At 44.7% G+C, this 19,921-nt stretch overlaps 1 protein-coding gene across 10 annotated transcripts in view; it reads right to left on the bottom strand.

Annotated features, from left to right (window-relative positions):
* MAGI1 (membrane associated guanylate kinase, WW and PDZ domain containing 1) overlaps positions 1-19,921 on the bottom strand; it is a 768,502-nt gene that overhangs the window by 136,643 nt on the left and 611,938 nt on the right. For all 10 annotated transcript variants that reach the window (XM_089676009.1, XM_089676005.1, XM_089676006.1 and 7 more), the window contains 2 exons: positions 9,475-9,532; positions 5,005-5,087 (listed from right to left, as the gene is read on the bottom strand). In XM_089676009.1, coding sequence (XP_089532135.1) covers positions 5,005-5,087; positions 9,475-9,532 — 141 coding nt within the window. The remainder of the gene's footprint in view (positions 1-5,004; positions 5,088-9,474; positions 9,533-19,921) is intronic.

Consider the following 19,921-nt stretch of genomic DNA (forward strand, 5'->3'; position numbering starts at 1 on the left):
AGCTTCAGTCAGAGCTGCTGAAGTTTTTATCTACAGATGCCCCTTATCTACATAGGCAATTTTTTATTAAAGGTGAACTAACCCTCGCATGGACCTGACAGCGGGCGGTTTCAAACACACTTGTGTGTATATCTGACAAACAGACTCCTTCCTGTCAGGTGGAAGCATTATGGTGGCTGTGCTGCCTATTGCTTCCACACACCCCCTGGTAACATGTGCCCCCCACCCCATGTATCCCAGGCTCCTCCTGCCCATCTGTGGGCCCAGGACCAGCATACCGGGTGTCACCAGGTAGAGAGGGGGGAGCAGAGCAGACACATATCCACTCTCCTCCCCTTCTTGTTGTTGACCCAGAAACAATATGTAAAACATCACTTCTGGGTCCCCATGTCAGTGTCCCCAGCCAGTATGGCCTGGAAAGATTCTAATGCACCACAACCTGCACTGCATTAGATTCAGTGGAGCACATGAGAGACATTTAGGCCCTGGATGTCTCATTAAAGAGAACATGCTACCAAAACAATCATCACATGATGGTTAGTATCAACCCACTTCCTCTGATCCCAGGTTTTTCTGGACCCACCCCCAGCCGGTGACTGTACAGTGAAAGGAGAATTAGTACTGTGATGAGCTCATCTCTCTGTCACACTACTTTCTGCATCTATCAACATGTCTCCTGGCAGCACATGAACTGACTAGCTCCTTGTACTGCTACTCCATCCCACACTCCAGTCCTGCTGTACAGGGACTGCAAAAGGCTGACACCAGGTCAAATTCAGGTACTTAAAGCAGAATTCCACCTGGAAAAAAAATAAATAAAAGTCAGCAGCTACAAAAACTGTAGCTGCTGACTTTTAAAATACAGACACTTACCTTTCCCTCGGTCCAGCGGTGTCCTCACAATCGCTGGTTTCACCAGCCATCTTCTCTCCCTGGTGCTGGCATCTTTCTTCAGTGTGGGCACCCGGCTGTGACAGTGTGTGGCTTCACAGCCGGGTGACCACTGCGCGAGAAGTGCTGTGCTTTGTGAATGGCCCCGTAGTCTTCTGGGACCTGTCACATGTCCCAGAAGATTATGGGGAGGGAGGGTAGGACTTCCTCTTCCGCTTCCAATCACCTAGATGATTGCAGTGGAAGTGGGAGCGGGTACCTGTCAAATTCTGATACTTGTCTCCCCCCCGCTCTCCAAAGGTCCCAATCCTTAATGGGGAGCAGGGGACAAAGGTTTAAAGCGGAACGTTCCCTTTTGGGTGGAGCACCGCTTTAAACTGTATGTATGTATATATATATATATATATATATATATACACACACACATACACATTAAATTATGTATTACTTAATAGAGAGCTGCATTAATTTAGTGTATTTTATGTCTGCCTGGAGTTAAGCTTTAAGTCTTCCGCACTTTATCAGGTTAGGTTTCATAGCAATGCAAAAGGCTGCGAAAGTATATAAACTGCTTAGAAAAAAATTGATTTATGTTAATTGGCAAATGCATGAAAACCACAAAAATGAATCTAGCGCTTCCTCCTCGAACATCTCCACACGTACAGAAGAGTGTCTTTACTAGACGAGGACAGATTTACACAGTTTCACGTTTACAGATAAAGGCATGAAAGTCTCTCACTCCATATGTAGAAGTCACAGTCTGTAAGACTATCTAAAACGCTTTTCACACCCGAGCTGTGTACAGACGCTAAGGGCGAATTTTTCCTGCCTGACAGGTTTACTTTTTACTGTTAAAGGAAACCAGTAAGGACAGAAACCTGCTAGCGCCAACTTTTTATTTTAAACGTTCAGGCTCCGTGGTTGTCATCCTGGCCTCACCACCTAGTGGCGCACTTACCTGGAACAAATATGCAGCCAGTGATATGTACATCATCTGAGCTCCCTCCTTGTATATGTGTTTCTAGATCATGGATATAATAAACTCAGGAAGAGGATCACAGCCTTGGAACCTGCACCTTTTTAAAAAACCAGTCAGCAACGACTATATTTCTATCCTGGCAGGTTCAGATTAAAGATTTATATATATATATATATATAAAACTAAACAGAAATTGAATGAAAGATGTATAATCTACTCAAGATTGAGTCTATTTACCATTTTTCTGCCTAAGTACTGTCTATGGAGTAGTCTTCTAGAAGATGCTGAATTGTGGATGGTATAAAGAGAATCTTATCCAACAGTGGGCACTACAAGGTATTAATCTCCAGCAACAGGACTTCACAGTAATGTATTTTCCAAGCATTTTGTAATCCATCATCCTTAGGCTGTCCAAAGATGTTTTTTTTTTGTGCAGGTTCCTTCATCCACACAATTGAGGAGGGTAGAGGAATCCTCCCCATTGAGACATTGTATTCTGACAGCACTCTCCTCCTCAGAATACACTGATCAGTGGATGCAGTCAATGGGCCAGAAACATTTTCAATCCAGAAAAATGATCCATTGAGCCTATTCAACATAAGTCGATCATTAAATTGACTTCTATCCAGCAGGAACTAGCTGAATTTTTATCTGTCTATGGCCAGCTCCAGGCTTTGTAGAAATGGGGATGCTGGTGGGTACATCTCGCTTCTGCAGTCCTGGGTCAGTTAGGAAACCAACATGTCATTCAACATGATATCAACCCCAAAAGTAAAAAAAAATAGGAGTTTCATTAAAGGTTCTTATCAAGGTCATAAAAATAATTTCAGCAATTTATTTTCCTTACATAGTCAATTCTAACCTGAAGAGGAGGAAAGAATTGTCCATTGCCCAACATCAACCAGATTCCAGCTGTGATGTGTGCAGTAAAGCCGGCCATGGATGGATCAAATCTCGACTGGTTCAACAGGAACAGGCCGAGATTTCATCTATTGCCAGGCTGGTTGTACTGAAGTCGATCTATTGACTGATTTCAGTACAACCAGCCTGTCTGATTTTTTTGCATGCAATTACTGCCAACGGCTATAGCTGCCAGCAGTGATCATTGCGTTATGCTGGCAGGGAAGACTTACTGCTGGCAAACTCAATAGCTATGTGGAAGAGATTCCCGTATCAACACTGACTGTTTTGACAGGAGAATCGAGTGAGAAAATTGCATCATCTATGGGTTGCTTAAAGTGATTCTAAAGGTTGGAATTTAAAAACAAACAAATATATTATAATTATCTGCTCTGAGCAATGGTTTTGCACAGAGTAGCCCCGATCCTCTTCTTTTTGGGTCAACCCCTAGTGGTCCTGGCTCCTCCCCCCAGCTGAGTGTCCCCAATAGCAAAGCTCTTGCTATAAGGGCACTCAAGGAGCCTTATTCCCAAGCCATGCTCCTGCAAATGGACAATGTCCATTCGCAGACAAAGCGCAACTTGGCCCCGCCTCTGCTCTCTTCTCAATGGTCATTTACAACAGCAGGCCAGCTTCCGCTGCTGTGTGAGCCAATGAGGAGAGAGAGACCCAGGAGAGCCACGGCTCTCATGTACATTGCTGGAATGAGATGGGGATCAAGTATAAGGAGGCTTAGGAGTGAGCTACACCAAGAAAACTTTTTTTACCTTTAAAGTGTTACTAAACCCCGGACCCTGCATTCACCATATCTGGTCTCTGGAAATGCAATTATTTTAGCAAATATAAACTGCTAAATACCTTTTCTCATTAGCAGTTAGAGCAGTCTTGTGACTTTAGCAGAACAGTGGTTAAAGCTTGTGGGAGAAGTTTTCTTTCTGCTCTAGGAGGATACAGAACCCCTGACCCTGTGTCTGGACAGTGCTGATTGGCCCTGTGCTGATCACATACACTCTCGCAAGGAAAAAAAACTCTATAGCAATACACAAAAAACTGAGCATGTGCATGTGGCTATGGGTTCAGTCTGTCTTATCAGGAGATACGATGTGGACATTTGAACAAGGAGAAGCAGAGAAAAGAGGATCAGACTTGGGTTCCACAGTGAGTATATCAAGCATGCTTTACTGCATATACAGACTGATTTTACTGTTGTGGGTTTAGTAACACTTTAAGGTAAAAAATCCTTCTGCCACTTTAAAGCTGACCATACAATGCTCAAATTTCATCCAATTCCTTCTGAATTGGTCAGAATTTGAGTTGTAGGTGGCCCTGTTGGCACCATCCAAGACGGAACTGCAGAATCCGAAGCTGTTTAGTATGGATAGAGGACATAATTCGATTTCTCTTGTTAAGCCTACAGGTTGATTGAGAATAATCTCTGCTTGTATTGCTCACCTAAGTAAAGCAGCTCCTATTTAATCACAGTCCTAACCCAGAATGATGATAGCTCCATTTCTAATCATAAAACCAAAAGACTCCTCATTAGTCACATAACACACGTGAACTATTATGCAGTCATTTACTTTTCTATGGAGAATGATTGCTCAGTTTGAAGAGTTTTCCCAACAAGTAAGGAAATCTCCATAACCCTAGGTTCACACCTCAGCGTTTTCTGCAGCATTTTGCAGATATGCAATACAGTCCATTTAACATGATTTCCTATGGGACAGGTTCACATCTCTGCGATTTCACCTGGTGCATTTTGTGTAAAGGGTTAGGGACTTTTTTGACCACAAAATGTTGAATTTTTTGGTTCCATAGACTTCAATCGGAACGCTACAGAAAAGCATGTATTGCGTTTTTGCTGCATTTTGCATTTAAAATTTGCCTAACAAGAAAAAAAATGAAAAAAAAAACCCGCAAAATGCATCAAGAATGCGGCAAAAACACAAGTGCAAAAACGCAATGCAGAAATGCATCAAACGCAACCTGCATAGGTGTGAACCTAGGGTAAGGAATAACATTCACCTTGGACCTTTGCTCCTGCTCGGTAACACTCTTTTGTCAACTCCCAATACCATCCAATTATCTCCAGTGGAGCTCAAATATTGGCATTAATGGCAATCATCATCCTATGTGTGACTTTAAAAAGTGACAGCTCACACTTGACTGGCTACTACAGGCAGCAAACTCTGCTATCCTTGTATTTTCTATCAGAGTAAAGATGGTCCACTCACCCTCTGTCTGCTGCTGTCCAAGCTGCTTCTTTCGTTTGGCTTCGAGGACTGGGTTTTCGTACTGTGTTTTCCTGTTTATGTGGCTGTAAAGGAAGGCAACATGACGTCAGTGGGGGAAAAAACACCTATTAATGGACAGGAATAAAGTCCGCTGAGGCCACTTCATTCCGAGGGCTAGGAAGTTTACACAAATAAAAATAACTGCATTCCCATTAGCAGTAGGAAGCAGGATGGGGCTCATTCACTAAGGCTGCATTCACACTTCTGAAAGCATCCGCATGGCAATTACATGCGAGAGTTCCTGAGTAAAGGTGGGACTACATGATTAGAAAATCGACCGATTGGTCATCCGACGACCTAGAGGCGTTCATGCATTGGTCGAAATCGTGGCCCACATTAACCAATCTAAAAAAATCGTTTGTCGGGCAATACGTAGTGTTGACGTCTTCCGTACAAGTGGAAGTTATGCAGTGTGCATGTGACCTTGGCTCGGCCAGAAGGAGCAATATACATAATTACCAGCAATGAGTATAATACAGTTTATTACATGACCTATATACATAAATAGTGATACATAAAGTATAATATGCCGAATTCTGGTCTCATTATCTCATTCGGCCAATCTACTTTTAACATTTGGATTTTTCGTTTGTGTTTACGAAGATTCCTTGGACATAAACATCCGGGTCATCTTCTGTTTCCGCTCATGCGTGATAGCGCTTGATAGATTTTTTTCGTGCGACCGTCATACCACCGCATAGAAAATCGGTCGTTAGTATGCAAAACGACATTTTTCACTGTTGTTTAACCGGATTTTTTCATTCACAATATCGTTATCGGTTAAAACATCCTGCTCATCAACGAAGAGAAAATCGTTCGATCAGTGGTTCCGCAAAATCTTTTGTACGATTTTCTTATCGTGTGTACGGGGCATAAGGGATTACATGAAAGTGTGACAATCAGCTGCGGAAGTCGGAAGCCTCCCGTTGATTTCCATGGGGCCGCCTCTTGCAATTCGTTGCAGGAACCCCTGTTGGTGTTCTTGCATGTAATCGCCGTGTGGGTGCGTTCGCAAGCGTGAATACACCTTAAAAATTTGAGAATGTTCAGTAATGAAATTGTGTTCATATTCACTTCAGGTATCAAACTATGTGAAAGCAGATTACTGTTTAATTTTACTATCCAACTGTGTGCAGATGCTTTTCACGTGATTGGATAAATGAAGTGAATAATCAAACAGCTTTTTGGGTGATCTTTCTCAACTCCTTTAATAAATCAGCCCAAGACTGCGCCCCACTTGAACACCAACACATTTGAATATTTTCTTTATTTTTAATGAGGACTTACCCCACCCCTTCCCTCTCAAAAAAGAAAAAAGTGTCCCCACCCGAGCCAATGGGCTATCGATTGCTGGTGCCGCCATCTTGACTAAGGGAAATCATCAGTGAAGCCTTGCGACTTCACAGCCAGTTTCCTTCTGCACTTCGTGAATGGGCCGCAGTCTTCTGGGATCTGTGAAGTGTTCCAGAAGGCTGTGGGGGAAGGAAGGGGGCTGAATTTCCGGGTCAGTTCCCTGCGGTGAGCTGAGCCAAAGTGGGAAAGGTTACCTATCAAAACCAGGTACCCACTACCCCCAAAAGGTGCAAAATGTGGCAGCGGAGGGGGGAGGAGGCAGACAAGGGGAGTTTCCCCTTTTGGGTGGAACTCCGCTTTAAGTGCAGTGGAGCGTACCCATTTACAAATTATGTTTGTGCAATTTACATGGACTGCACCCAGGCCGTCACCCTTATTACAGTGTGTTTGTGGCCACCTCTCTCTACTCTCTCTTTGTAAAAAATATATATTCACCCTTTCTTATTTGAACTAAGATGGCCTATGAAAAGCGTAGTGTGCATAGAGCAGTCTAATGTGCACTGTTTGTTCCAAACAAATGGGAGTAAGAGGGAAAGGGAGACGTTGTGGAGCTCACAGAGGATGTTACAAGGAAAAAAACACAGAAAGTGATAATTTCATGAAAAATAGATTACACAGCTATAAAGTAGTGTATGGGAATGGATTATATCGGAGTATAAAGATATTATTTAATATAACAGAACCTCATGTATGTAATTAATTTTATTTTGCCCATAGTTAAATTATTTAGCCTGGGTTCACACTATGGGGGTTATTTACTAAAACAAATGAGTGCAAAATCTGGTGCAACTCTGCATAGAAACCAATCAGCCTCCAGGATAGCTTAGTGGAACAAGCTGAATTTAAAAGCCGATTGGCTAACATGCACAGCTGCACCAGATTCTGAGTGAACCGGTTTTAGTAAATCTTCCCCTATGAATCGCAAAGGAATGCCTACTGCATATCTGTGCAATTCACATGCGATTAGGTGCTTGGTGATTTGAGCCCATTCATTTCAATGGGATGAAAATCGCTCCGCATCAGGCCAAAGAAGTGCATGAACAACTTTTAGAAACACACTGCAACCGGATCGCATGGTACTTTTGTACCATGTGATCCGGTGCATGCAAACGCACTGCGTTTTGGGGTGTTGTCAACATTGCACTGACATCCACCGCAGATCGCAAGGGCAGTGCAATTTGAATGCGGTGCAGGAAAAGCACACAGATCGCGGTGTGCTAGTACAATGTTTCTCAATCTTTTTTCAGTTAAGGCACCCTTAAAAATTATGGACAGTCACGAGGCACCCCATTCTAAAATGGGGTGCCTCTAGACTGTCCATAATTTTAAAATGGCACCCCATTCTAAAATGTGAAAAACTATTCTATAGTGTTATATACCGCAGCACATAGGACACCCAACATTAGAGGTAATGTATTCTTCCAAAGCAAATACACCTTTGCTAATGTGACCCCAGCACTGATAGAGAGGGGCGGGGGAGGGTCAAACTAGGATGCTGTGCAGGCAACTGACATCCTCCTTATCAACTGATGTCATCACTGATGGCTAAAAGATCATAATGGTAGACAATGAAAACCTGTGACTTTGTGTAACTAAAAGGCAGGCTTGTTCCACCCGCTGGCTTGTATACATGTTTTGGGCAATCTCTACACATTTTGCCAGGGCACCCTTGAAGAAACCTCAAAGGCACCCCTGAAGAAACCTCAAAGGCACCCCTGAAGAAACCCCTGAAAAAACCTCAAGGCACCCTTGAAGAAACCTCAAGGCACCCCTGAAGAAACCTCAAGGCACCACGGAAGAAACCTCAAGGCACCCTTGAAGAAACCTCAAGGCACCCTTGAAGAAACCTCAAGGCACCCTTGAAGAAACCTCAAGGCACCCTTGAAGAAACCTCAAGGCATCCCTGAAGAAACCTCAAGGCATCCCTGAAGAAACCTCAAGGCACCCCTGAAAAAACCTCAAGGCACCCCTGAAAAAACCTCAAGGCACCCCTGAAGAAACCTCAAGGCACCCTTGAAGAAACCTCAAGGCACCCTTGAAGAAACCTCAAGGTACCCTTGAAGAAACCTCAAGGCACCCTTGAAGAAACCTCAAGGCACCCCTAAAGAAAGCTCAAGGTACCCCTGAAAAAACCTCAAGGCACCCCTGAAGAAACCTCAAGGTACCCTTGAAGAAACCTCAAGGTACCCTTGAAGAAACCTCAAGGCACCCCTAAAGAAAGCTCAAGGTACCCCTGAAGAAACCTCAAGGCACCCTTGAAGAAACCTCAAGGCACCCCTGAAGAAACCTCAAGGCACCCCTAAAGAAAGCTCAAGGTACCCCTGAAGAAACCTCAAGGCACCCTTGAAGAAACCTCAAGGCACCCCTGAAGAAACCTCAAGGCACCCCTGAAGAAAGCTCAAGGTACCCCTGAAGAAACCTCAAGGCACCCCTGAAGAAACCTCAAGGTACCCCTGAAGGTACCCTGGTTGAGAAAGGCTGTGCTAGTGTGAACTGGGGCTTAGCGGCTAATCTCTAAATCTGCATACCTGTAATACAATTAATACACTATGAACAATATGGGAAAGCAAGCATATAAAAATCATGAGAACATTTTTGGATTTGCAGCTGAACACTGTAATGCATGTTCACAATTTCATGATAACTTCCTTTTCCTAATATAGGCTTAGTTTCCATTCATCCTAAAGAAACATTTTAAGAAAAGTAATGGATACATCTAAGACTCTGTACCTTATTTGTATTCTTTCTACAGCTGAATAAAATAAGAATGACTCAGTCTAATATATGATGTTATTACAACCTCAAGTGGCCTTAATAGATGAGTAAGCACTGTATATAACAACATCAAAGTCTCAGTCATACATTTCCTAAAGACTCCACTAGGGGGTCCAACATCACACAAGCACATTGTCAGCGCTCTGTCAGGGTTTTGCTTATCACACGGAAAAGCCTTGTATAGTTTTCTTTTAATGGAGTAATCGTGTCTGAACAAAAGCATGTTATTGACATAACAATGTATACATTCTACGGTATCCAGAGCTGGCAGTGGCTACTTACTCTACATAGTAGACTCCATACACAGGATCTTCAATCTTCTCCCATCCAGCAGGCAGCTCTATGGATTAAAAGGGAAATTGTGATTACAATGGGAAAGAAAATGAATATTTAAAATGTGTAATTGAATACGGAAAATGATTGGGAAGATAATTCATCTAGCAAAATTAGCATTTTAATATGAGGGTAATGCTCGGTATTCATAAACAGCCGCCTGCAATGCTTTAATTAAAACGGCTTCATTAAAGCATAATTCCACCCATAACTATTCCCTTTTGTTTTGGGTGGGGGAGGATATAGGCAGCAGTGGTGTAAAGCTACATATACCCTTGCAGCCCCCCAAGGTGAACATTCAGAGATAATTTCCTCCAACAGTTGTTTCCTTTCTCAATTTAATTTGATCTTGCCTAATGGAGATAGGAGTAAGACCTGTGCAAATCAATGGGGAACATTTCTACATCAGAACAGGCAGAAAACACGGGAGCAGAAAGCTGAAATCAAACAGCAGGACTGTCAGGGTACCAAACACTAGGTGGAGGTCCTCTACAATAATGTGCTTCAAACAGTCCTTGGTGCAGTACCCCTTACACCCTGCAGGGATCACTAATATACACTTCGAATATATTTCACTTTAGGAAAGTGATGCCATAAGGCTTCATTCACAAGACCGTACAAATTTGCATATGAAAGTGTGTTTTTAATTATGGATCTGAAGACAGCTACATTGTTTTCCATGGAGCCATTCACACAGGTGCAAAAACATGAGCTGCTTTCAGATCTGTAACAGAGAATCCAAAAATCTGCATCTAAGAACATGGGATTACGCATATAAATGCATGTATACAAATTTGTACATGCATAAATTAAAAGTGATTCTAAAGGCTTGTTTTTTTTTAAGAAAAAATAACAAACATTCCTATACTTACTTGCTCTGTGCAGTGGTTTTGCACAGAGAAACCAGGATCCTCCTCTTCTCGAGTCCCCGCAGGCGCTCCTGGCCCCTCCCTCCTGTCAGGTGCCCCCACAGCAAGCAGCTTGTTATGGGGGCACCCGCTGTTCCGTGTATCCATTCACACACGGAGCCACGGTTCGTTCCCGCCCCCCTCTCTTCTCACTGGCTATGATTGACAGCAGTTGGAACTATTGGCTGCCGCTTCTGTCTCAGCCAATGAGAAGGAGTCCCGGGATAGCCGAGACTCCAGTATACATCACTGGATCGAAAGGGGGCTGGGGGGGTAGCTGCATACAGAAGGTTTTTTATTTTTAAGCATTCTATTCATGAAGGTAAAAAACCTGGAGCCTTCACAACCACTTTAAGTCTAAACAAAGGGGAAAATAAATGATCATAAAAACAAGTTATGTACACATGCCTATCTTTACCCCTCTAACTGCTACATCTGCAGTACAGATTGTATAGTCCATAGCAGGGGCGGACTGACCATTTGGAAACTCGGGCACTGCCCGAGGGCCTGGGGTCAGTAGGGGACCTCATGAGATGCCCCTGCTACCTTTTTCATAGGCTTTTTTGAGTTTGGGCAAGGACACAGGGGCCCCATGATCCCCTATTGCCCGAGGGCCCCATGAGTTGGTAGTCCGCCCCTGGTCCATAGGGTGCTCCTGCTGGATCCAGACCTTGTAGCCACTGGGGGAGTGCCAGAATGGATATCAAGGATAGGGAAGCCAAACAGACACTGAGGCAGCTCTTCATAGATTTGGAAGCAAAGCTATAATGCATGGAAAGAAGGCACTTCTAAGTGTAGTATTGGCAGTTTATTAACATACAAAGATAAAATTCCACTTACAGGAAGTCAAAACATGACAGGCTCATCATAGTAAATTCGACCTAGAGTATGTCTGATGAAGGAGCCCTCTGTGCATGCTCTGAAACACATTACCGCCCGCACCTTAGGTCACTTCCAATGTACGCGTTCCACGACTCCACCCAAGGTTCTGTAGTCATCTTAGTTCTGACATCCCTGCGTTCCACGGGTCACGCTGTCGCTGGACGGCCCTTAACCCATACCACCAGGAACATCGGTCAGATTTACTATGATGAGCCTGTCATGTTTTGACTTCCTGTAAGTGGAATTTTATCTTTGCATGGTAATAAACTGCCAATACTACACTTAGAGGCGCATTCTTTCCATGTCTTTTTACATCTGCAGGACAGCCTGTTCTGTTGAAAAACAACAGACTTACTGGCTGGATCACCAGGTGAAAATAATGCAAAGACTACCTAATAAAGAACACAGATGCAGCCACCAAATCTAAGAATTGGTAAGCTCAAGTATAATAAATGTTTGCTTTTGTGTTTAATACTGCTTTAAATGAGGCCTGTGCATTGAAATTACAGCCAGCTTGCATTGACGGGCACAGACAGAAAACACGTTTACACAGGGACAGCAGAATTCATCTACAGTAACATAAGGATAGAAGCAACTGCAGTCTAAATGCCATCAAGACATAAAACACAGACAAACTAATTAGAAGATGTTTTCAGTGGCGTTTGGCGGCAGACCAGGGGAACGCTACGCTCGCGTGCCTCTGTAGTCTGACTGTTCACAGCAGAAAGTCATTGGTGCACCATGTATATAGGCAAAGGCACTGTGAGCTTACATGCTGCAGAGAAGTAGAATTTACATACATTATTTACACTAAACTGCTTCCCGGGGTTAAACCTCTTTAAATGCTCTTTAATTGGGCTTTAGTAAATATAACTAATATAAGTGAGGAATATCCCTATGTAAAGTGGAGCTGTACTTAGATACAGTAGGGAACATCTAAAATTGTTAATTGTGTCCTTTACTTTGTTGCAATTTCCTACCTGTTTCTGCTCTGAAGAAATAGCTGTTTGCAGAGTGAATCTAAACGGGAGTGGCAATTTCATTATTAATCAGCTGATGCACTTGCAGGGTTCGAATGAGAAAAGCTGCAGTGTCGGCATCCCTTAAGAAGAGATTAACCCGTTGGAAGTATCTCACTAAAAATTACATTTTTGTTGCAAAGGATGCCTAAAATATGACTTGTATATCTTAGTGCAGTTTTCTGGGAAAACTAGTGAGTCAATCACAAAAACAGGAAATTACATTTCTGGGGAGGTTCTGTTCAGCAAATATGTACAGAAGGCCTCCAGGTTGCCATATTGAATTTTGCAGAAAATAACAGCACTGCAGCTTGAAAAGGTAAGGTAATTTTTAAAAATAAGAAATTACTATATGTCCTGTGTTGCAATTGTATATACTAGGGGTAGGCAACCTTTGAGAGGTGGAGATCTACTTGGACACCGTGAAAGATCAAAGTTCGCCTGGGGTTCAATGTCTATTTTTTTTATTTTAGCAAGGCCTAACTAAATAGTAAGGAAAACGTAGAAAAATAGAACTGTAAAAAAAAAATTATATACAAACACACACACACACACACATATATATATATATATATATATATATGTATGTCACTGTAAAAATATAGTTAGTCTACCTAACAGTGTCAGTAGAGCAGTGGACAGTGTCAGTAAGGTAGTGAATGGTATGTGGACAGTGTCAGCAGGGCAGTGGACAGTGTCCGTACAGCAGGTGATGGTGTCAGTAGGGCACAGAATGGTATCAGTAGGGCAGAGTACGGTGTCAGAGCAGTGGACAAGCCAGTAGTTTTTTATTTGTGTTAATATATATATATATATATATATATATATATATATATAATTTTTTTTTTACAGTTGTTTTTAGGAACCCTGCTGGCGGGGCTTTGGTGAAATATTAGGAGTCTAAACCAACCCCTGATGTCTCACGTTTCAGAAAGATAAAGTAACTGAGGACAGAGATTCCCCAGTCTCTCTCTGTGCAGCTTCAGCTGTACTGGACAGTGAAGGCATGGGAAGCACTCTGTGCTCAGCGACTTTCTGTTCATTCACAAACTAAAGCATAGTAAACACAGTTTACTAGGCTTCATTTGTGAAAGAAACCAGTTAGTGATACGTACTGATCACTGACTGTGTTCATGCAGAAAAGGAAGGGACTGGTAAAAGATCAGCCCTTTCCTCACTCTCCATCCTGAAAGCATTCTCCTCTGCAGCCAGGAACCTGGCAGCACTGCAAGGGGGGGGGGTTGATTGGGGGGCAAGGGAGCACCCGGGGGGGGGGGCGAAGACAACACCAGAAAGGAGAACCTGGAGAGGAGGGTTGGCAACCAAGGTATGCAATCTACCCATCATCTGCCCGTAATCGATGGGTAGATATTTGTTTTCCACAAAAAGGGAGTTAACTCTACAGTAATTTGCCTACCTAAATATCCTGAAACTGTTTTTAATGACATATAAGGCTTTTATGTGAAACAGTTTTAATAAACACACTGCTGATGTTTCTTTTAATATAAGCTAACAAAAGAAAAAAAAAACAATAAATGCACCCGTGCTGATTGAAAAAAAATTGCTTTTTCTTTTTTTTCTTGCATTGGAGCCTGCAAAGCATTGCAACCTCATTCAGGTGCAAAGTACAGGCTCCTGCCAGACTATTCTGCCAGCGGGTCCATACTGAAGTATGGATCTTCAGTTAATGAGCTGAAGGAAGCTATCAATGGACAACTGTCTATAAGACTAATATCATCACACTTGTGCTCCACTGAGATCTACAAATCCCTATGCCATGGTAGCAGATGGGACTTGTAGTTTCTTCAGTCACAGATCTCTACTCTGCCAGCACAGCTGCACCAAGTCAAAAAAATACACAAGGTGGTTTGGTGAGCAACAGCCTCTTATGTAGTAAGGTGGGTGACAGTTTGGAGGTTAAGGGCTTGAGTACTGTGACCATGTCAAATGTGGCTGTACCATGAAACATGATCGGAAAAGTGGACTGTGCCTTTATTTTCTATTTTTGCGGATTTTCACCATGTACTATAATAAGACTTGTAATACCATACTTCTTTTTCTGTACACAGCAAGGGCAGACTGGAGAAATGTGTTTGTAAACCCAGATATAGTGATCACCATGATTGGCTGTCATGCTAATGACATTATAAAAAACCACACTTAATCTGCAGCTAGCAGAGATGTCTCAGAACTAGTAGCGCACACAGGTGTGCATGCCTAGTTCACAGCTGCAACATTCTCACAATATGAGAAACAGTGCCTGAGAATGTTAATCTACAGATTACTGTCATCTATTGGCTAATTGGAAGATAAGAACTGTGTCACGGTTCAAGAACGCCCTGAATCACTCCATATAATTAGTTTTTTGTGACGGATTAAAATGTATGCAAAGTCAAACTTTTCTTTTTAAATTTTGGATAAAGTGAAGTTTTATTGCTCTGTCCCTGCTGGAGAGATTCGCCCTGTTGGTCCTGGTGAGTGGTGACCACTGTCTATGGCAGTGGTTCTCAACCTTTCTAATGCCGCGACCCCTTAATACAGTTCCTCATGTTGTGGTGACCCCCAACCATAAAATTATTTTCGTTGCTACTTCATAACTGTAATTTTGCAGTGGGAGGACTAGCGCCCCATCACTGATGTCAGTGGGATGAATAGTGCCCCATCATTGGTGTCAGTGGGAGGAATAGTGCCCCATCATTGGTGTCAGTGGGAGGAATAGTGCCTCATCATTGGTATGAGGGGGAGGAATAGTGCCCCATCGTTGGTGTCAGTGGGGGGAGGAATAGTGCCCCATCGTTGGTGTCAGTGGGGGGAGGAATAGTGCCCCATCGTTGGTGTCAGTGGGGGGAGGAATAGTGCCCCATCGTTGGTGTCAGTGGGGGGAGGAATAGTGCCCCATCGTTGGTGTCAGTGGGGGGAGGAATAGTGCCCCATCGTTGGTGTCAGTGGGGGGAGGAATAGTGCCCCATCGTTGGTGTCAGTGGGGGGAGGAATAGTGCCCCATCGTTGGTGTCAGTGGGGGGAGGAATAGTGCCCCATCGTTGGTGTCAGTGGGGGGAGGAATAGTGCCCCATCGTTGGTGTCAGTGGGGGGAGGAATAGTGCCCCATCGTTGGTATTAGTGACACAAATGATGGGTCACTATTCCTCCCACTGACACCAATGATACTTACCTTGCTGACTCCTGCTCCAGCCTGGGCTCGCTCTCTCCCTCTCTCATCTACAGCCTGCATACCTGGCTGCAGCAGCAAAATTTGCACTTACCTGTCAGCTGTCTTCCTTCTCTGGCCTCTTTCTTCACTCGTTCCTGCAGCTCCCTCGATCTTCTTCGATCTCCGCGCGCTGCCGCTCGGCTCCTCCTCTCTAAGCTCCACCTTCTCGCCGGTGATTGGCCGCCTGTGTGCCTCTCCTGAGCTACAGTTCCGGTGGCCAATCAGCGGCGAGGAGGCGGTGACAGGGGCAGCATATCATCCCGCCCACACATCGCCGGAGACAGCAGCGGTTCCTAAGACCATCGGAAATATGTGTTTTCCGATGGTCTTAGGCGACCCCTGGGAAATGGTCGTTCGACCCCCAAAGGGGTTGCGACCCCCAGGTTGAGAACCGCTGGTCTATGGTATGTAAATTATGGGAAATCAATAATTGGAGTTGTCACAGGAACAGGAGGGGAACTCTACCAACTGGCAAACTTGTAATGGTGACAACAGTCTAAAAGGTCAATATTCCTTCACTATGGAAAGATCTCCTCTTAAAAGTGATTCTAAAGTAATTTAAAAAAAAACAAACATGTTATACTTACCTGCTCTGCTCAATGGTGTTGCACACAGCAGGCCTGATTTTCCTTTTTTTGTGTCCCCTGCTGGAGCTCCTGGACCTTCTCCCCTTCTGAGTGATCCCACAGCAAGCTGCTTGCTATGGGGGCCCTTGTGAATGCTCGCTCCTGAGCTGGCTCTGTGTGTCCATTGACACAAAGTACAGCTCAGCCCCACCTCCCGCTCCATCCTCACTTGCTATGACTGACAACAACGGGAGCCAATGGCACCTGTTGCCGTCTCTGAGCTAATGAGTGGAGAGGGAGGGGAAGAGAGGGGGAGAGAGAGGGGGGGAGAGGGGGAGGGAGAGGGGGAGGGAGAGAGGGGAAGGGAGAGAGGGGAAGGGAGAGGGGGGGAGGGAGAGAGGGGAAGGGAGAGGGGGGGAGGGAGAGAGGGGAAGGGAGAGGGGGGGAGGGAGAGAGGGGAGGGAGAGGGGGGGAGGGAGAGAGGGGAGGGAGAGAGGGGAAGGAAGAGGGGGGGAGGGAGAGAGGGGGAGGGAGAGAGGGGGAGGGAGAGAGGGGAAGGGAGAGGGGGGGAGGGAGAGAGGGGAAGGGAGAGGGGGGGAGGGAGAGAGGGGAAGGGAGAGGGGGGGAGGGAGAGAGGGGAAGGGAGAGGGGGGGAGGGAGAGAGGGGAAGGGAGAGGGGGGGAGGGAGAGAGGGGAAGGGAGAGGGGGGGAGGGAGAGAGGGGAAGGGAGAGGGGGGGAGGGAGAGGGGGGGAGAGATGCGGAGGGAGAGGGGGGGAGGGAGAGAGGGGAAGGGAGAGGGGGGAGAGAGGCGGAGGGAGAGGCGGAGGGAGAGGGGGGAGACGGGGGGAGAGGGGGGAGGGAGAGGGGGGGAGAGAGGGGGAGGGAGAGGGGGGGAGAGGGGGGGGGAGAGGTGGAGAGAGAGAGGGAAGAGAAGGGGGAGAGGGAGAGGAGGGAGAGGGGGGAGAGAGAGGGGGGAGAGGGAGGCGGGGGAGAGAGGCGGAGGGGAGAGAGGCGGAGGGGAGAGAGGCGGGGGGGAGAGAGGCGGGGGGAGAGAGGCGGGGGGGAGAGGCGGGGGGGAGAGGCGGGGGGGGAGAGAGGCGGGGGGGAGAGAGGCGGGGGGGAGAGAGGCGGGGGGGAGAGAGGCGGGGGGGAGAGAGGCGGGGGGGAGAGAGGCGGGGGGGAGAGGCGGGGGGGAGAGAGAGAGACAGAGACGCTGTTCTGTTGCACATTGCTGGATCAAAATCAGGTTCAGGTAAGTACAAGGGAAGGCCGGGGGTAAATATGCATGCAAAAGTTTTTTACCTTACTTCATAGAATGAATTTTTTTAAATTAATAAACAGATTACCCCACATGCAGCTGTCAGAGCACACTGATCAATGGTTGATGCACTGATCGAAATAAATTATATAGCATGTCCGCTTGACAAAAGTTGATCAAACGATCGACTTCTAATAAGTAGGTACAGCCACACACTGGTCGGAATTCCGCAGGTCCCGCTAAACTATCCACAGTTTGATCAGTATATGGCCAGCTTTACTGTTTCACTCTAACAGGAAGGGAAAAGGAAATCACCTCAATGGTAAAGAAGGGGGAAAAAAAAGTGTTTTACTCCTTTCATACTTTATCCCAAACTAAAGTCCATTAATTTTACATATACTTTAGAGCACCCTCTCTCAACCTTTTTAAAATGGAGGAACCCTTGAAATACCTGGTTCAGGGAACCCTGCTATTATTACTATATCTACAGCTCACAGTGGCTTAGTGTGATGGTCAGTGGAGGAATGCTCCTTACATTCATGGTCAATGGGAATGATCCCCTCCCCCCACCCCCTTACAGGTACTGTAGCTAAAAATATAGTTGGGGTCAATGGTTGCTTATCTTAATGGCAGTTGCTCATGGAACCCCTAGCAACTTATGGAGGAACCCTTGGGTTCCAATGAACCCTGACTGAGGAAGGCTACTTTTGAGCAAATGCCCAGCTAAAACTTTTTTTTGGGAAGTACAACTTCCCAACTCCCCAACCCATCACCCTCACTTTGTGTGTAATATGTGCAAGGCCATAATCAAGGCATGAGAAAAAATATTAACTGCATCAAGTTGTCAGTTCACAATATTCTTCCACTTAGTGGTCCCTTTATTTGCAACTCTTCAGGCATGCATGGCTAGTAGCAGAAACCTGACAGAACCGGAGAACAAGGCTCCATCAGTTACAGAATCAACATTATTTGCATCATCTTCACGGTTTATAATCACTCCCTGAATTGTGAAATCTGCCCTATCAGTCATGTTCCACTAAGAAAACTAATTTTATAAAAACAGATTAATTTGTTGGCGGGGCACAGGTTGAATTGGTGTCTCTGAGGCACTCTCTGCACTCGTAGAGAACGGCGGCATGCAAAGTAATCAAACTGAGCACATTGTGCATGCTCTGCTATTGAAGTGGACATCATGGAGTGCAATTAGTCATTTTTAATTCTCTATTAGTTCTTTAAATGTATCACTTCAGTTCCATCTAAATGGAGAGGAAAATATTAAAAGGCACCGAAGCAATACTAAATTCACAAAGCTGTTTAATTATATTTGACTAAATTTCTGTATTAAACTATCTGACGCGACAGACAGTAACTTATTGCCAAGAAGTAAAAATCATTTTGGCTTAAAAGTGATTGTTGAAATAGAAGTCTTCTGTTTGATGACTGCTCCTCTGTGTAGTAATATGGAGGGTCCTTAGCTATTGTAGACCCCAGGAGGATCTGTCCCAATTTCCCTATAGAGAGCCACTACATTTAATGGTTGTTCTGCATTATCAATGGCTGCTGCAGGTGAAATCTGGAATGCAGATTTGTTGTCAAATGCAGGATGAAGGACTGGGTGGGATGGCATTTAAATTTAGTACAGCTGTCCTTTAAAAGCAGACCTGAACTGAAAAATCGAAGACATCTAGAAATGTTAACTGCACCAAAACAGTATCCTAAAAATCTAATTTTATCTTGGATTGCTCCTGCAAGTTTAATATAAATTTCTTGAGCCTCATAGCTGTATATCAGCAGTGTAAAATAATTTAAGTCACTAATACCTATGACTGCTACTCTTTCCATAAATGGTGATGTCACTCCTGTGTTGCTCACTGTTTTACTTGCTGGAAAGGAAGTTGTACCTGAGGACCTGCAGTACAAGGATCTCCCTGCTTCAACTTCATTAATTCTGTGGATTCTTTACCAACCTCTCTTCTGCTGTTCCTTGATCATCACTCCACTCATGATCAGATCACCAGCCATCAGAGAGTAATGTGGAAGTTAAACCCTGCTCCTCTACCAAAATGGCTGGCTCAGCACAGAGACACCAAACAGATCAGTAATGGGGAAAAGATCAGCTGTAGGGACCCAAAAGGCAATACTGGTGACTAGTCCTTTGTCTTTGGCTTCAAAGAAACAAGAAAAGCAGCTCTAAGTGAAGACTTTGGGAGAAATTTTATTAAATCTCAAAAATTACCTTTCACATTCTGGAAGAAATTAGAAGGCTCATCACTAGCACAACTGGGACTTGATTGTTCACCTCCAGGAAGAGAAACGCCACAGGAAATCCATGTATCCAGCTGTCAGAGAGGGGGATGCTGGCCAGAAACCATCCAACATCCAAAGAAATTCCGAGCATGCCCAATGTGGCTTTAAAGTTTGACAAAGGAATGCGCATGCCTGAAAGTGGCATTGTGCATGCTCGGAAAAGCAGTGCTTCCTCCCCTGACGACATCATGCCAGCGCTGCAGACCATGGTGCGTTCCAGCCCTCGCTTTGGATGGTTTCTGGC

The sequence above is a fragment of the Staurois parvus genome, unplaced genomic scaffold (assembly GCF_062004578.1).
Source record: "Staurois parvus isolate SC_StPar_1 unplaced genomic scaffold, SC_StPar_1.0 ptg000162l, whole genome shotgun sequence".
Taxonomy (NCBI): Eukaryota; Metazoa; Chordata; class Amphibia; order Anura; family Ranidae; genus Staurois; species Staurois parvus.